The 17201-nt window shown below is 43.7% G+C and overlaps 1 protein-coding gene across 7 annotated transcripts in view; it reads right to left on the bottom strand.

Moving 5' to 3' along the window:
- SLC35E3 (solute carrier family 35 member E3) overlaps positions 1–17201 on the bottom strand; it is a 39001-nt gene that overhangs the window by 19807 nt on the left and 1993 nt on the right. For 2 of the 7 annotated variants that reach the window (XR_004620940.1, XR_004620938.1), the window contains exons 3-4: positions 12949–13107; positions 7068–9888 (exon numbers count right to left, since the gene is read on the bottom strand). Coding sequence is in view for 1 of the 7 variants with exons in the window: in XM_002918318.4 (XP_002918364.1) it covers positions 5464–5650; positions 9806–9888; positions 12949–13107 (429 nt within the window). In the remaining 6 variants the exon portion in view is untranslated. Of the gene's footprint in view, positions 1–3215; positions 5651–7067; positions 9889–12948; positions 13108–17201 lie in introns of those variants that run through there. The other 5 variants (XR_004620939.1, XM_002918318.4, XR_004620941.1 and 2 more) reach the window with 5 other exon arrangements.

Here is a 17201-nt window from a genome sequence, read left to right as displayed (position 1 = left end):
TCTTGTGGTGTACATATATTTATGAAGTTTTTAATTAAGAAAAATGTGAATTACTATGGCTTGTGTGATGTGCTATTTTCCAAATTAGAAACAGCATATCAAAGAATGTCCCTCAAACAGCCATAAATAATTTGGTGAATTGGCAATAATTTGCCTCTCAATGACTTCATATGAAGCGTGAAGCAATTCTGGTAAATCAAATGAAATCATATGTCCTGTAACCTAACAAATATGAAAATATATTACATTTAATATTTTGCACATACTTTCTAAAAACAATCCACCAGTAAAAAAATGCGCACAAACAAGAAGAGTTCTTACAAGGGTCAAAAAAAAAAAACTTTCTCGTTTCATCAAATCTGTTCTCAACATAAACAAATGAGAAATTGTAATTTTAATCTGAAAAAGCAGAAGCAGGGGATTTGGGAGATGAAGAGTCCCTTGGAAATCATCTGGATCTAAGCCCTCATTTTGTAGATGAAGAAACTGAGAACCAAGAGTCAACCAAGACAGCCCAAAGCCAAAGACAATCTATGTAATGGCGGAGTCTGGACCAGGAGCCACGATCCTGATGTCCAGGCTAAACCGTTCCACTGCGCCGTACTAGCTCCCCGACTGAGACTGGCCTTTTTCTCGGCAGGGTTATCTTGCAGTAACAGAAACCAAAAATGCATAACTGATCACCCCTTAGTGGGCCTGCAAACTTTTTTTTTCAAAGTATGCTGGCAGTTGGCAAAAGTAACGGTTGATCTTATTAATAGCAATCCATATTTCAAAAATACCTTCAGTAGCCAAAAAGGAAACTCCTTTTCAGGACAAAAGATCATCCCTGCTACAGAAAGAAGTACGTGTCCCCAGCAGAAGTTCACAGGATATCTGGTGCTTTACAACTCTACTTCTAATAAATTACCATTATGGTCAGAGTCTTAGACTCACACACGAAAAGCCCCCTGCTCATGTCAACCAGCACTCAATATCACAAGCTGCAATGGCAGCAGAATTGCGGATACTCGAAGACTCCATATCCTCTCACACACTGAGGACTCGGCCCGCTCCAGTCTGCATTTGCGGCCATCACTCCGCGGAAACAGCCTTCCCAAGGTCAACAGTGAACTGCCAGCAAATGCAATGGTTATTTTTCTGTACACATCTCCCTTAAACTCTCAGCAGTGCTGTCACATCTGTCCATCCTCTCTCCCATTATCTTAGCCTCAGCTTCCTCCTGTCTTCTTCCTTCTCAGAATTATATTCCTCCACCAGTGTATGCCAGAGTTCCTCACGGCTCGGCTGCAAATGGTCTTCTTGCTTTACCCAGGCCTCCTAGGCAAGCCCGTCCTGATCTGCGTTTTCATCCATATCAGGCACACCCCCGTGAACTCCCCACGGACTCTTTCCACTCCAACTAAAACATTACCTGACTTCTAGACCTGTGTATCTGATCATTTAACATTTTTAACTGGATGTCTCAAAGACACCTCAAAATCAAGATGGCTGTTTACGAACTCATCATCTTCCTCCTTCCCATGCTACACCTTGTCTTGTTTCTTGTCTCACAGAATGGCACCATTCTCTCAGCTACACCAATCAGACCCAGGAATCGGCGTGATTCCTGACTTCACCTCTTCCCGTGCCCTCCATTTCTAATCCATCTCCAGCCGTGTTGATGCCATCTACTAAATTCTCCTCGATCTGTCCACGTCTATCATCTCGCCGTGACCAGCCCTCCAAGCTATCATATCTCGGTACATCGTCTCCCAGCTGGTCTCCTAGCATCCCTCTGGTTCTCCTTGATTAGTTTCAGTGCAGAGGGGTTGACTGCAACAAGACTCAGAACCCTCCCTCTTGCTCATACCAGATTCCTAACATGGCCTGCAAGGTGTTCTGTAGTCTGAGGCCAGCCTTCCTTTCCAGTCTCATGTCTCACCGTACCTTCCCTCCCTGAAATGTAGCCTCCTACAGCATCCTGTTGCAGTTCGACTCATCATAATTCCTCCAACCAATGGGCCTTTGCACTTGCTATTCCTTTGTACCAGAATGCAATCCCCTCCTTTTACTTATCTAACTTCCATAAATCCATCAGAGCTCAGCTCAGTCATCTTTTCTTCATGGACACCTCACTGACAGCCAATTCTGGGCCAGATTCTTGTGACATGCCCTAGAGAATTATGTTCTTAGCGTTTATCTGAATTTGTCGTCATAAACTCACTTTGTTTTTATTTGATGAATGCCTTATTTTTAATGTCTTGTTTTTACTTAATATCTTTTCTGCTAGATAGAGGTTTAAGATCATAGGACATCCAGGACTGCTCTGGCATGAAAGGACTATCTTTGCACAGTGCCTAGTAGAATGCCTGGCACATATGTTCAATAAACTTTTGCTGAGTGAATGAAATTATCATTGTATTCCTGAGCATAGCAAGTATAATCCAGCTCAAGTTTGGAAATAGAAATGCAAAACACAATATATCTAATAAATCTGGTTTCCATTCTTTTAATCAGACTTTCACCTTTGGCCATTCTGTGTATTCATTCACCAACAAATATTTACTGATGGAGTCAATGTGGAATGTGCAATTAATGCTGTTGCTTTTAAATAAATTAAAAAAAAAAGACTATGACTTAAAAAATGGCAAGGTTTAAAAAGCATTTTAAAAAATGAAACAGGAGAGCGGCGCTTGGGTGGCTCAGTCTGCTTTCAGCTCAGGTCATGGTCTCGGGGTCCTGGATCAAGCCCCACATTGGACGTTCCACTCAGTGGCGAGTTCTGCTTCTCCCTCTGCATCTGTGATCCCTCTCTCTCTGTGATCACTTTCACTCTCTCTCAAATAAATAAAATCTTTAAAAAATAAAAAAATAATAAAAATAAAAATGAAACAGAAGAAAGCCCGCTTCATTTCAAAGACAGATTTCTCCTTCAAGGTATGTTATTTTTTTTAAAGATTTTATTTATTTATTTTAGAGAAAGAGAGAGAGAGAGTATGACTGGGTACAGGGGCAAAGGGAGGGAATCCCAAGTAGACTCCCCACTAAACATGGAGCCCGATGTCGAGCTTGATCGCAGGACCCTGAGATCATGACTTGAGCAGAAATTGAGTCAGAGGCTTAACTGACTGAGCCACCCAGGTGCCCCATGTTATTTATTTAAAAAGATTTTACTTTTTTAAGTAATCTCTACACCTGACCTGGGGCTCAAACCCACAACCCCAAGATCAAGAGTCTCACGCTCCTCCGACTAAGCCAGCCAGGCGCCCCCGTGTTATTTTAAAGTAACATGAGAATTTTGTTTTATTAGAAGCTGCATTTTTGGGGGCTGGACAGACCAGCATTACCACTGCAAATACACACAGAGGCGATCCTTCTTTCACTGGCTCTAAAAAGTTCTGACGCGCAAGATGAAAAGTAAAAATATCAGGTTCTCTTTATTTATAACAGGTAAAAACTGAAGTTCGGCCACTTAACATAGAATTACAAACAAGTACAGTTACATCTGTAACAAAAGGACAGTGGGTGTTATCCACGGCACTGTTTTCTGGTTTGTTTCTGTGGCTGGGCCTGGTCATTTCCCCCAGAGATTTCCTTTTCGATGGGAAGATCATCTTCAGGGTAAAAAATGTTGATCAGACTCCAGTTCCAGTGGCACATATTTTATTCAATTATATATGCACATCCCCTGACCCTATCTTGCTCCAACCTTTTTATTTCATTCCTACTGACAGCAGCCATTTATTATAACCCTCCCCAACATTTATTACACCCCCTGCGTATTTACAGTTAAAATAGAATTTCCACACAGCACAAATAGACTCAGCTGTCCGTGTGCGGAAGTCACATAATCCTCACTGCACAGAAATACTTTTCTCCAGCTTTGGGGAAATAACTATATGTTATTTAAACACACACGGAGAACATTTCTTAGAGAAACATAATGCCTGAGGCTCATCTGGTAAGACAGAGTGCTTCCTGATTCTTAGCACAGTAAAATATTTCCTTAGAAACTGAGAAGAACCAAAGAATATTTAAAACAAAAACAGAAAATCTCACGTACCAGTCACCTGACAATTGACTGAAACATGGAAATTCTGTCAAAACAGATTTTCAGTCAGGCTTTTCACATCAAACAGGCCATGAAAAAAAAATCCAAAAAGGTATATTTTTTATAGGTGGTTTTTTGTCCTCTGAAGAGTTGTGTTTTTTTTTTTCATTTAAAGTTTATATGTAATATTTTTAAAAGATTTATTTGTTACAAGAGGGACTGTCTCAATGTATTGTGAGAAATTATCGACAACAGCTTTTAACAGTCAACGGTCAAGAAGCTGGAAGGCAGAGACACGCTGTGTGAGGAAATCTGTGGCACTAATAGTCGAGCCCCCACTCCTTCAGTGGAAACCCTGTATTTCCCCTGTATCATTTAAAAAAATTATTCTAGAAACTAATGGAGCTGGTTAAATATTCACTACTTTTCTACTTCTCTTTAAAATCTTTCCTTATATTTTCACCAAGTTTCTGCTTAACGTTTGGATAGTATTTGCCCTGAGTTGCTGCATGAAAATTTTCCTCAGTCACCTTAGAAAGAGAGTTCACAACAAAGCCTTCAGTGCCAAAGAAAGCTCCATGCCTGCCTCCAACGTGGGAGGTAGGGGGTGACAGCGGGGACCTGGTACCAAGAAATTACCAACATGAAATGCTCCGAGAGGCCGAGAGAATGGGATAAGACACCTGCTCAGTTCCGTTCATAGTCTCCTCTTTGGGCCACTTAAACATGGAGCTATTTTGGTTTTTAATGTCATACGCAGTTTCTAGAGTTCACAGAGAGCTCAGAAACAAGAGAATACCTATAGCACCTGTAGTTTTCTGGATAACGTGTAACTTCTTACATCAATTTTCTACTGGAAATATGGTACTTTCAGATCTGGATTTTGTCTTAGGGTCTTCTTTCCTACACTTTGCTTTCTGTAAATGATATTTCATTTCTGTAAGTGAAATAAGCAGGAAGTTTTACTAAACCAACTAAAATAGAAATGCTAGATTTAAATTCTGACTTAAACACTTCGGCTGAAATTATAAAAGAGCTCACGCTGGGGGCCACCTACGACCAAGTAAAGGAGTCCTCGCAGTCCTTCCTCAGAAGGGTATGAACACTTACAAACCGTGACACATTTGTAGAACAGTGATATGGATCCTCGCTATTATAGAACTTTAATTTCATGTATTTCATTTGGTATAATTGAAGCATCCTACAGACTTCACATAATCAATCTTCGAAAAGAAGCATGAGCCATGGTCTTAGAGGTACTCTAAAAGAGAGAGTTGTATTTATGAATAAAATTTCCTTTGTGTTACTTCTTGCAAACCATCATTCAATGAATTTTGCGATATAATTTTTTCTTCTTCTTTAAAAGTATCTTGCACACTCAACATTTTTTATCTTCTTGGAGTGGCTTTCTTTTCTCCACCGAAACCCAATTATGGACGCTGTACCAGTTTACTCTTACTTCCTTCCTGTTCACTGAGTTTAAAATGGGTATAGGCGAGAATGCCAAATAACGTGCATAACATGCCAAGACCCTGATTAACTGACAGTGGATCCTTAAATAAGACATATCCTCCAAATAAAGTAATGCAGAACTTGAAGTGTCCAAACATATTATAGCTGAGGTTTTTGGCTAAGGATCAAGAAAACCAACAAGCTAGTTGTCATGCCCACACACTCACACACACAGAGAAGGAAAAACAAGCTAGATGTTACATTCACACACGCACGCACACATACATGTGACGTGTGGCCTCCCGTGGCTGGAAGGACTGCATGGAGCACACAGCCTGAATCCCCCCACCCCCCTATATAAGAAACAAGGACTTTGGTCTAGGTCAATCCTAGTTTTCTCAGTAGGCTTCAGCAATAGTGAGAGGACACTGCCTCGACTGTCTCTACTATCTCTCTCCAAAGAAGAACAAAGGGGCTATGTGATAAGGTTGAAAAAGGAGTTGAGAACAAGGTACAGAGAAGCAATTTTGCCCAGCAATCTATTACGATGTTTTACAGCGCTATTTCTAATAAACTTCCCTTGGCAAATGAGGGAGGTGTGCATGGCACCAGACAGCAGACTCAAGGTAAACACATCCGGTATGCCTCAGTTTGGGAGGGAAATGGGGCAAGGGGGCAGTGAGCCGGAGAACCAGTGACACACTAGGCGCTATGCTTGCTACCCGCATGTGTCACCTCATGTCATTAAGCATGACATTGACCTTCACTGCGGTACCACTCTTCCCATCCTACAACTGTTGTGGCTCAAGGATTTCAAATAACTGAGATCACCGAGTTTGGAAGTGGCAGAGCTGGAGTCCAAACGTGGACGGGTCTACTCAACTCCAAGTCCAGGTTCCAGTCTGGTGGGTGGCCAGCAGTAACGTGCTGCTGGATTAGAGGTTTCCAAATCACTGTACTTAAAATAACAAACTAAACACACACCACGCCTTTAAAAATCATTCGTTCCATGTTTTACATGTTTTTTTCCATATAAACTAGGACCTCACTATTTTTTCAGATGTTTGGTGGGCACTCAGCTACTCTTCCAATAACGCTATTAGAAATAGCTACCACGGACGCCTGCGTGGCTCAGTCGGTTAAGCGTCTGCCTTTGGCTCAGGTCATGATCCCAGGGTTCTGGGATCGAGTCCCGTGTCGGGTTCCCTGCTCAGCGGGGAGCCTGGTTCTCCCTCTGCCTCTGCCCCTCACCCCTGCTTGTGCTCTTCCTCTCTCTCTCTCTGGCTAATAAATAAACAAAAGCTTAAAAAAAAAAAAAAGAGCTACCACTCTGTGCCTCAGCTTCCCTGTCTGTACAATGGAAGTCGATAAAGGCTCCCTCACAGGATTAACGAGGCCAACACATGGGAAGTTTTCAGCACATAGCAAGCACCGTATGTGTCGGCAGTTGTCAACAGCAGGATTTATGCATAACAAGTATCTGCCGGGTGCTTGCAGCATCTTCTCGCAAACACACAGGGCAGCTCCTGACTCCGGGCAGGGGACAGCGAGGGCTGCAGGGCCGGGCCGGGCGTGCACTGACCTCTCCCCAGGACGCTAATTCTAACCATCAGAGGACAGGCTTCATTTTCCACGCACAACTGTCTCAAAGCACGCTGGGTCTAACACTGGTTCTAACACTTCAGTGTTTCCTTACTCCTCAGCTCTCTTCTGACGTAGTTCATGACCTGTGGAAGGCAGTTACACGAGAGGGAAGGCAACTTTAAAGAAATTCTTCAGTGAGGTAAAAAAGGTATATATACATTAAATTCCATCAAAAAGGCACAGTCTAGACCTGGTATTTCCAGTTCCCCTCATTCCCCTCTCTGCTCACTCCGGCTTTCCCCTCCCTGCTCAGAAAGCTCTCGTCACAACCTCAGCGCCCTCCACCTTCCCGAGCCCCCTCCTCAATTCCCGGCCTTCCTCGACTTGACCTGTCAGTGGCATTCAACACGGCTGACCCCTTCCTCCTCACCTGGGGGGTCTGTACGGCTTCCCTCCCCTGCCTTGGTCGCCCTTCCTCTGCCTCCACTGCCAGCTCCTCTCAGCTCCGGAGAGTCAACACCGACACGACCCAGGACCCAATCTCATGGCGGCTCTTCCTCTACTTGTTTGCATGGTAACCGGCACCAGCCTCCCCGCTTTAAACAGCATCTACACAGGACACCCGTCTCTGGAAGAGCTGCCGCTGAGACCCCGACCCTGAACTCCCAGACCGGTTCTCCCCCCAACTCCCCACCCTCAAACCTCCTTCAGGCTGTCCTAGTTCAGCTGATGGCAGCACACCAGGCGCTCAGGCCCCAAACCACGTGAGCCGACCTGTTTCCTCTCCTATTCTTCACATCCGATTTGTCAGTAAAACCCGCTGGTGCTACTTGAAAACATACCCAGACTCCAATCCTGGTACCAAACCACCATCCTTTCTCCAGGGTCCCTTCTCCTCTTGCCTCCTTCAGTGCAGTGCTTCTCAACCGGGGTGATTCTGCCACCAAAAAGGTCTGGACACCTTTCTGGCCGTCATCATTGGGCAGAAGGGGGCGCTACCGGCATCTAGCGGGTAGTGGCTGGGACACTGGGAAACACCCGACAGTGGGCAGGGCACCCCCTGCAAACAAGGCCTGTCCAGCCCACGAGGGCAACAGCACGCAGGCTGAAAACCCTGCTTCGGTCTCTGCTCAACCCACAGCCCAGACTGATCCCATTAGAACCCAGGTAAAATCACGTCCTTTCTCCGCTCCTGGTGTCCGCGGCTTCCCATCTCACTCAGTACAAGCTCTGCTCAGCGCCGGTTCCGCTCAGAGCCTTGCTGTTCTCCACCCCGTCCGCTCCCCACCACAACCACAAGGCCTCCTTGCTGCTCGTCAGGGCCTCCCCGCGGCTCCCTCTGCCCCGAACGCTCTTCATTCCAATCTGCATGGGGCGACTTCCATTTCCCCCGGTCTTCACTCAGAAGTCCCCTTCCTGACTGCCCCCTCTGAAGTTTCAGCCCGGTCCCCGACACTTCAGCTCCTCTTTCCTGCTTTACTTTTTCTCCCTGGCACTTCACACTATCTCACACTGTCTACGTATACTTTAATTTTCTTGCTTCTAGTCTCCGTCACCAGCACTGAAACCTGGGAGAGCAAGGATTTTTGCTTGCTCCAGCACCCAACATACAGTAGACATTCACCACGTAAATACTAAGTCACAGCACGGTTTGCAGGGGGTGTTCAGTAAATATTTGTTGAACGAACGAGTGTTCTTAGGGCACATCCCTGGATGCCCTGATTTGGCAGCATGGTGCACGAGGTCTGGGACTAGACTGCGTGGGTTCAAATCTGGACACCACACTTCTCAGCTGTATGACCGGAAGCGCGTCACTTGACCTCTCTGCACCTCCACTTTCTCCTCTGCAAAATACGACAAAATTCACCTCACAGAGCTGCTTTGAGAGCGTGATGCCTCATACACCTGAGGTGTTTCTTTCCAACAGTGCCTGGTGGAAATTAAACATTTATTAAGTGTTGGGTTTTTTAAATTATTCTTGTTATAACTGTTGTTGGTATTTATCGATAGTTGGCAAATAGACTGCTTTTTTACTTTGCTGACATCTCAGTGTTCACTCCTTTAAATAAATCAGCACACTTGGATATAATGTTACTGAACTACCTCTCTGATTTGGGGAAATCCTTCTTTGACTTTGCTTAAGAGTGGAGACAGAGTGAAACAAGAAGAGAAACAGCAGGACAAGCAAAATGTTAAAAATGATTCAGACCTTTAAGGCCTGATTTCATTTCTTGATTGGAGGTAATACTGAGAAAAACAGGCACACCCATATCCAAATAAGTACAAAAACATATTCAAAAGTCAGATGTCAACGGTCTGAAGTTATCTTTTGTTTTTGGATTGGCTGTACCTGTACTTTATTACCATAGGGACTGAAAAGTGATTAAAAACCCCAGCGTCCACTACGTTATCTACTCCACAAGTATTTATTTAACTCCACTATGTGCCAGGCTTGGTACTCTATGTTGATTTTGGTAAGGGAAAAGGTCACTTACTGCATAAGAAAATAAAAAAGACTGCATGAGACAGAAAACTAACCCATTTCTCTAGCTCACCTTTCTTTAAGTTTCCATAGAGTCTGGTGTGGAAAGATACAAGAAAAGACTGGAGATCAGTCTAGCTACTCAGTTTAGGCCACATAATAGTAAATGCAAGACTCCCAGAAGGAAATAATTGTGACAGAGTTTGGGAAAATATAAAAGACTATGCATTTGTGAGTTACTAGGAAAAGGATACGTGACTGGTGATGTGTTCCCAATGATCCAATAAATCGATAAGTTCACCATGAAAGCAATTACTCCAGAGAGCAGCACCATAAGCTACAAAACAAACCCCAAAAAATCATTAATGTAAAGCAGTTGTGATCATTATAGTCATCAGGTAAAAATCCATTTCATTAGGCATTTCTAAAAACTTAACCACCATTAAGAACGAGAGTTTTAAAAGAATCCCTTTGGGAGACAGCAAGAATTGAGAATAAAATAGCAGAATGAATAGTATTTAGAAATGTAATTTTGTCTACAAAATGCAATGAAAATTTTCCAATAATATCCTGCCTGAATGTGAATTTCCAGGTTCATTTTTCTTATCCATCTGAAGAAAAACTATTTTGCAATAATTTCTAATTATAAAAATAATGCATATTCTAAATACAGGAAAAAAAAATTCAGAAAATAAAGATAAGCAAAAAGAAGGTAAGGACTTTTTATAATCCTAACCACCCACCACTGTTAATACCTTCGCATGTATCCTTCCAGATGTTTTTCTACTAACTGCTCATGCTTATTCTTATTTAAATTAAATCAATGGGCATTCATTGGTTATCTATAAAGCTAGGCCATACCTTTTAAGGAACAGAATAGGGTCTCATCCTCAAAGAGCTTTGAAACCACTTGAGGACATACTAAAAAATCATAATAATCATAGCTTGCACTTACATAGTACTTATTACATGTCAACAACTGTCCTAAATGTTTTATATATATTACCTTGTTTAATCCTCACAAACACCCATGAGGTACTAAAATATTATCCCTTTTAACAGACAGCAGAGAGAGGAAAAGCACTTTGCCTTAGATCACACAGTAGTAAGTGGTCGGGCTGAGATTTAAGCCCAGGGCAGCCTGGTTCTGGAGTCCCTGTGGGTAACCCACTCTGCCATGCTACCTCTTAGCCACATGAAAGGCAGTGAGCTCAGGAAATAGATGAAAGAGTCCTGAGCGCTGCCTCATTAACAAGCAAACACACAGCAGGTTTTTTATGAATCTCTAGGCAGGAGATGTCATTTAGGGCTCGGGGAGGGAGTGGTGTTTGGACCTTGAACGTATGTACACATTAGAGAAAGAAGAAGGGGTAGGATTCCTAGCAGATGGAACAGTGGGGGACAAAGCATGGTGGCAAGAAAGCGCAAGGCGTGTGCGTGGGCCGTGAAGAAACCAGCCCGGCCGAGGATGGGGACAAAGTGGCTGCACCGCTGTGTGTACATAGTACATCTGTCCAAACTTTCCCACCGTTGTATTTAAAAAGTTATAAAGTCATTTTCTATTTCTAAAATAAGAGAATTTAGATAAAATATCAGCTATGATTTGAATTATTAAGAAATTCAAATTCTAAAGAAACTATGTCCTATTTGAAGATTCCTTCTGTCCCGAGGCTTTTATCAGCTTTTAGATCACCGAGGTCACAGGAGGATTAAAGGGGCTGGATTTGCGTCCTGTTTAGGTAAAAACAGTAAGAGCTCATTTGTTTTACAACAGTGAGTCCGTTATATTTTCAACTAAGAGAAATGTTCATTAAAGACTTAAAAAACTGTTTGTAGAAATATACCATTGTTAATTTTACTGAGTGGATAGAATGTTGCACACGTACTTCTTGATGACTTGACTCATACAGAAAACACAATCACCTGCTCTACTCTGAGGCAACGATGCCCTCTAGGGACATTAAGGAACGAAAGTGACTTCTTATTCTGTGGACTCAGACTGCTATGTTCTTAGTTCCTCTGACTTTTGGGGGCTGCTTCTCCCTTCTTCGAATCTGTCAGAGGGCCTATCGCATAAGGCCCCCTGCTTCCAGTTTAAGGTATCTATGCTGCAAGAGTCTGAAGACCAGGGAACCAGGATGGCTAGAACTTTTGTAAAATTAAGGGGCAATATTATCTGAGAGACGGACAAGAGATTTCTACCATGGAAAAAAGGTTCTATGCCAAGTATCTGAGTTTGAAACCACCAGCATTCTGCTCCCAGGCAGCACAGCAGAGCAACTTAAGAATATGGGTTTTGGAGCCAGCATGCTTGGACTCCCGCTCTGGGTCTGCTTGCTGGCTGTGGGATCTTGAGTCAGCTACTTAACTCTGTCCCTCTGTTTCCTCATCCTGTATCCTAAATATGAGGATAATAATAGTATCCACCTAATAAAGCTATTATGAGGATTAAATAAGTTAACATCTGCAAAGTGTTGGAGTAGTTCTTGGGCTAGAGTAAGGGCTGTGTACGTTTGATAAATTAACCCCACCAACAAACAAGCCTTTTCTATGGGCTGTGTTCCAAAGGTTAAAGCTGGGGGAAGCAGAAATTCCTTCCCTAAGTAGGGGGATTATACTTTCTAACTTAAAATGCCCCCAAAGTACACTTCCCTTTGATGTGGCAATTCCACTCTTAGGACTCTATTCCAAAGGAAAGAAAGTACCAGTTCCTAAAGACACATGTATAAGGATGTCTATGGCCACACTCTTCACGGTGGTCAAGAACTGGATCTATTATACGGACACTGAACAGAATGCTTTGAAGAGACGTTCATGAGATACGAAGCAAGAAAAGCAAGACGCAGAAAATTATTTATGTTATGATCCCACTTTTGTCAAAGAAACAAATGTTTAACTTACGTATATACACGTGTGTGTGTATAGTTTACATGGGTATGGATAGCACAGAGAAAACCAGGGAAGAACACGCATTAGAATGTTAACATGACTTACCTTCAGGGGCAGAGACAGGGAAATGAAATGTTGAATGTGTGTGGGGAGGGGGGCTGGGGAGAAGGAATCCATGATAAAAGCAGCATATATGACATGATTCTGTGTCTATAAAATTACCCACAGACACACGCACACACACTGTGTCTCAGTCTCTTTGTCTAAAAAATAATCCTTCGGGGGGCCTGGGTGGCACAGCGGTTAAGCGTCTGCCTTCAGCTCAGGGCGTGATCCCGGCGTTATGGGATCAAGCCCCACGTCAGGCTCCTCTGCTATGANTTCAAGGGTAATTATGAAGATTAAGTGTGAGAATGGATCCGAGACCATGCTCTGAAAACTAAAAATCGCACGAATAGCAGCGGGATGATTCTCTTGTTTCGTAGACAGCAAAACAAGTAGAACTTACCAGTGCCGACACGGACCAGGGGCCAAATAGTCCTCCTTCCCCGAACACGGGCTCGAAGAAGGGCACGGCGACCAGCAACATGGCGGAGGACATGGGCGCCTGGTAGTACAACAGCTGCATCGAGTTCACTTGCAATTCATGCTGTTTGGCTCCTACCCACTGAGAATCCGGAGACAAAACACGTGAGGCAGGAAAAAAATACCATCGCTTCGTAAACAAAAGATGCAACTCTAGTCACCAGGATGGGCACGTGGGGCAGGGCTGGGGAAAGAGGAAGCGCCTAATTATTCTATAAGACTCCAAAGATCAGTAACATATACGAATGTCCTTTAAGCATCGTGGATGAAAGGAGCTTTATAAATTCAGGGTACGACTATTCTCTTCTCAGTTATAAAGAAGGAGAAAAAAATATCCTCTTTTCCCTGCTGGCCCTAGTAAACGGGGCAAGTCAATGAATTCATACAGGGGGGCCCTAGAGTATCAGAGATCTTGGGAAAAGGAGACAGGAATGGAAATTTAGGGGAGAAGCAGGAACAGAGATGCAGTGCTAGACTTCATTTCTTTCTAAAACCGCCCCCCGTCCAGCAAAAGAACATAGGGGGTGGGCAGGGCAGGCTAATTAGGGAATGACAGGAACCTCAGCTATCCTGGCTACCGATGTGCGTGGCTAGAAAAGTATGTGAGGCCTTTTCATTCACATTAGAAAACCCAACCAATGGCAGAAGGAATTTTCTTCTTTATGGATGATTTTTCTGTGGGTAATCCCCCACCAATACATCTGAAGAAATTAGATAATTGCAAATCCTTTTATTTTTTTTAAAGATTTTATTTATTTATTTGACAGAGAGAGAGACAGCCAGCGAGAGAGGGAACACAAGCAGGGGGAGTGGGAGAGGAAGAAGCAGGCTCATAGCGGAGGAGCCTGTCGTGGGGCTTGATCCCATAACGCTGGGATCACGCCCTGAGCCGAAGGCAGACGCTTAACCGCTGTGCCACCCAGGCGCCCCATTGCAAATCCTTTTAAAAGACTCTATGAGGGGCACCTGGGTGGCTCAGTTGGTTAAGTGTCTGCCTTTGGCTCAGGTCATGATCCCAGGGTCCTGGGATTGAGCCCCACATTGGGCTCCCTGCTCATCAAGGAGCCTGCTTCTCCCTCTCCCTGCCACTCCCCCTGCTTGTGCTCACTCTCTCTGTCAAATAAATAAAATAAAATCTTAAAAAAATAAATAAAAACTGTATAATTCAGAGGGTGCCCGGGTGGCTCAGTCAGTTAAGTGTCCAACCCTTGATTTCGGCTCAGGTCATGATCTTAGGGTCATGGGATCGAGCCCTGAGCTGGGCTCTACACTCAGTGCAGAGTCAGCTTGTCTCTCTCCCTCTGCTCCCTCCCTCCCCCGGCCCCACTCACACTCTCTCTTTTTCTAAAATAAATGAAGTCTTTTAAAAAAATTTAAAAAACCAAAAGACTATATTATTCAGGAGAACCAACACCTCAAAACCTCAAATCCCATCAGTCCTCAAAATGTTTTGCAAATATGACTAAAAAGGAGGCTTTAGAGAAAGCCTGACAGGGCTGTTTTTATAAGATCTGGCGAGAACAGCCAGGCTTCTGAATGACTGCTCCTACATAATTCTTCTTCCTGTAGATCTGGGTATCCTGTTATATAAACTCGGGGCTATAGAAATTCACCAAGACAAAAATAGAGGAGCAGGAAATGTGAAACATACTCCTGCCAGCCTTCCCTGAGAGTCTCCTGTGAATATGGAGGACAAAGGATCGATTCTTCTGTGGCTTGCTCTGGGGGGCTGGCAGGGAGGGTGTGGCTGCCTGCCCCTCGATCTCTTTAGCAGCCTCACAAGGCAGCTGCACGTCTCTGACACAGAACCGCCTGGAATGGTGGCTCTTCTCAGGGCCTCCATTCCCCTCTGTGCACCCTGGCTTCCGCCCACCATCGCTCTAACGCAACTGCTCTCCCAAAGGGCACTGTCACCTCCAACGGCCACACCCACGGGCCACCCCTCTGCCCTCCGCCTGCCGGGGCTCTCTGCGGAACTGGCGAGTGTCTCCTGGACGAACTTGACTTCTGCTCTGCACTGTTTCCTCACCTACGCCTCCCTTCATTTACTATTTTTAAGGTAGATGTGTGGCTTTTTTCTTGTATCTCCCTGACTGATCTCACTTACACCCGAAGATGTCTCCAGCTCGGACCTCCTTTCTCAGGGCATCCCTCATCCCTAAACATCAGCAGCGTACCGGCAGCCTTCACTGCCACGCTCTGCAGGGACTGTTGTAAAACAACTCAGGGCTTACTTCCCCAAATGAGCTCCTCCTGTGTTGCTCCCATAATTAAAGACCTAATCACCCCCAGGATGAGGTGCCTTACTTTGCTCATTCTACATTTGGTCTGGTCCTGCTAATAATTCCTGCCCCAAAAGGTTTCGGGGCCTCTAGCACTGTCTGTTCAGGGCCTTCCTGTCTTCCCCTTGAACCATGGAGAGCCTCCCAACCGTTCAGCCGTCACTGCCACCAGACTTAATGTGCTGAAACACAGGGAGCCATCAAGTCACTCCCCTATCTAAACTTTCCTGGCGCCCGCAGGATAAAGAGCACACTTACTTAGCGTGACATTCGAGACTGTGCCATCTGGTCTCACCCACCCCCACGCCTCGGCCTTCCACAATGCAACTAGAGTCTCACCCCATACATCAAGTTCTCCAGAAATGCTCCGTACTTTCACACATGGTTGCGAAGAAAGGCCTCTGCTGTATTTCTCCGCTAAGCAAATTCCTATAGGCCCTTCCATTTAAATCGCGAACTTTTCCATAAAGTCTTACCTCACCACCCCCTAGGAGAACTGCCACTTCTTCTCCCGTGCTCCTCAGAACTTTCCTCATACCCTGAGCTGTACTGCTTGTGATTAGCTGTCTACGTGTGTTTCTACACTGCTGGATCCTAGCTGCTTTCCACCTTTGTATCTTCAAGGCCGAGCATCAAGCAGAAGGAATGTCTGCTGAATGAATGCATAAGTGAGTCAACCGTCTTTCCACAACGAAAGCTAATACCTGATCACTCATCTTTTAACTCCTTTTAATGCCCTAGCAGTATAACAAGAAATAACTTAGAAATTACACCGGGATAAAACGGGAAAATACAACTTTTTAAAAATGCATATACCTGTTGGGGAAGATACCCGTTCCTTAACAGTACTTTTACTGTTTACTAACAAGAGAAAACTCTGCCTATTAGTTTGTCCACAAATCATTCCTTAGTCAATCCCATTTCAGATACGTACCTGAGGGATACAGAATCCTTTGATTCTAATCTACAGCAATTTTGAGACTTTTGGAAACAAAAATGGTCATATTGGCAAGGACAGTGAGTACTCCGAGTTGAAATTATGCTTAAGGAATACAAGAAATTCTGATGTTCAATAAATACAATTTCTTGCTATACTTAAACATTTAACCCCTGCTGGACCAAAAAAATAGTCTAACAAAAAAGACAAATAGGAACGTTCATCTGCCGTATCTAGTGACAAAATTTAAACTCACTGAAGTACATCTAAGTATAATCTTCTTAAAGCACAAAGCTGAGTTTGCTCTGTTTACTCTCTGTAGCGAAAGACACTATCTTGAAGCCAAATGACAGCACTGAGTGGGTGCTTTGTCTTTTCATGACACTGGTCTCTTATTTACACTGCTTCTTCCCGCTTAAAAATGTACTCAACCCCACCACATTTATGTAACAATGTTTCTGAAATGATCAGTACTAGAAAGTTTCAGATGCTAAGGCTGTAGATTTAAGGTTTCTTAAAGCTGTAACATTCGTAACAAAAATGCCTTAGTTTATAGCTAGAAGGTATTTGTGAAAAAGGAAAATTGGTTACACAATTTGGCTCAGACTCCCCATGCAGGCACACCCAGAATTTCCACTCCAAGGTTTTCAGTATAGAGAAAAGACTGTTTCATTGCACCCTTTACCAAGTTTAAGAAACAAAAAAAAAACACACTTGTTGTGATTTTATGGTAATAAAGTAAATGGATCCATGCACAAATTTTTAATGAGTGCCTGCTACAGGCAAGGCACAGAGCTACTGTGGTACCAGAAGTGAAATACCCTTTGCTAGAAACTATGGATAGAGACACATCATGGGAAGCTGACATACAAGTTGTAACAGCAGCATATTTTTTGAGGCAAAGATTTATAAATCTGAAAATTTCCTTTCCTGATCAAATTTTGGAAAAGGTACTCG

The sequence above is a fragment of the Ailuropoda melanoleuca genome, chromosome 15, assembly GCF_002007445.2.
Source record: "Ailuropoda melanoleuca isolate Jingjing chromosome 15, ASM200744v2, whole genome shotgun sequence".
Taxonomy (NCBI): Eukaryota; Metazoa; Chordata; class Mammalia; order Carnivora; family Ursidae; genus Ailuropoda; species Ailuropoda melanoleuca.
This window is presented reverse-complemented; position numbering and strand designations above follow the sequence as displayed.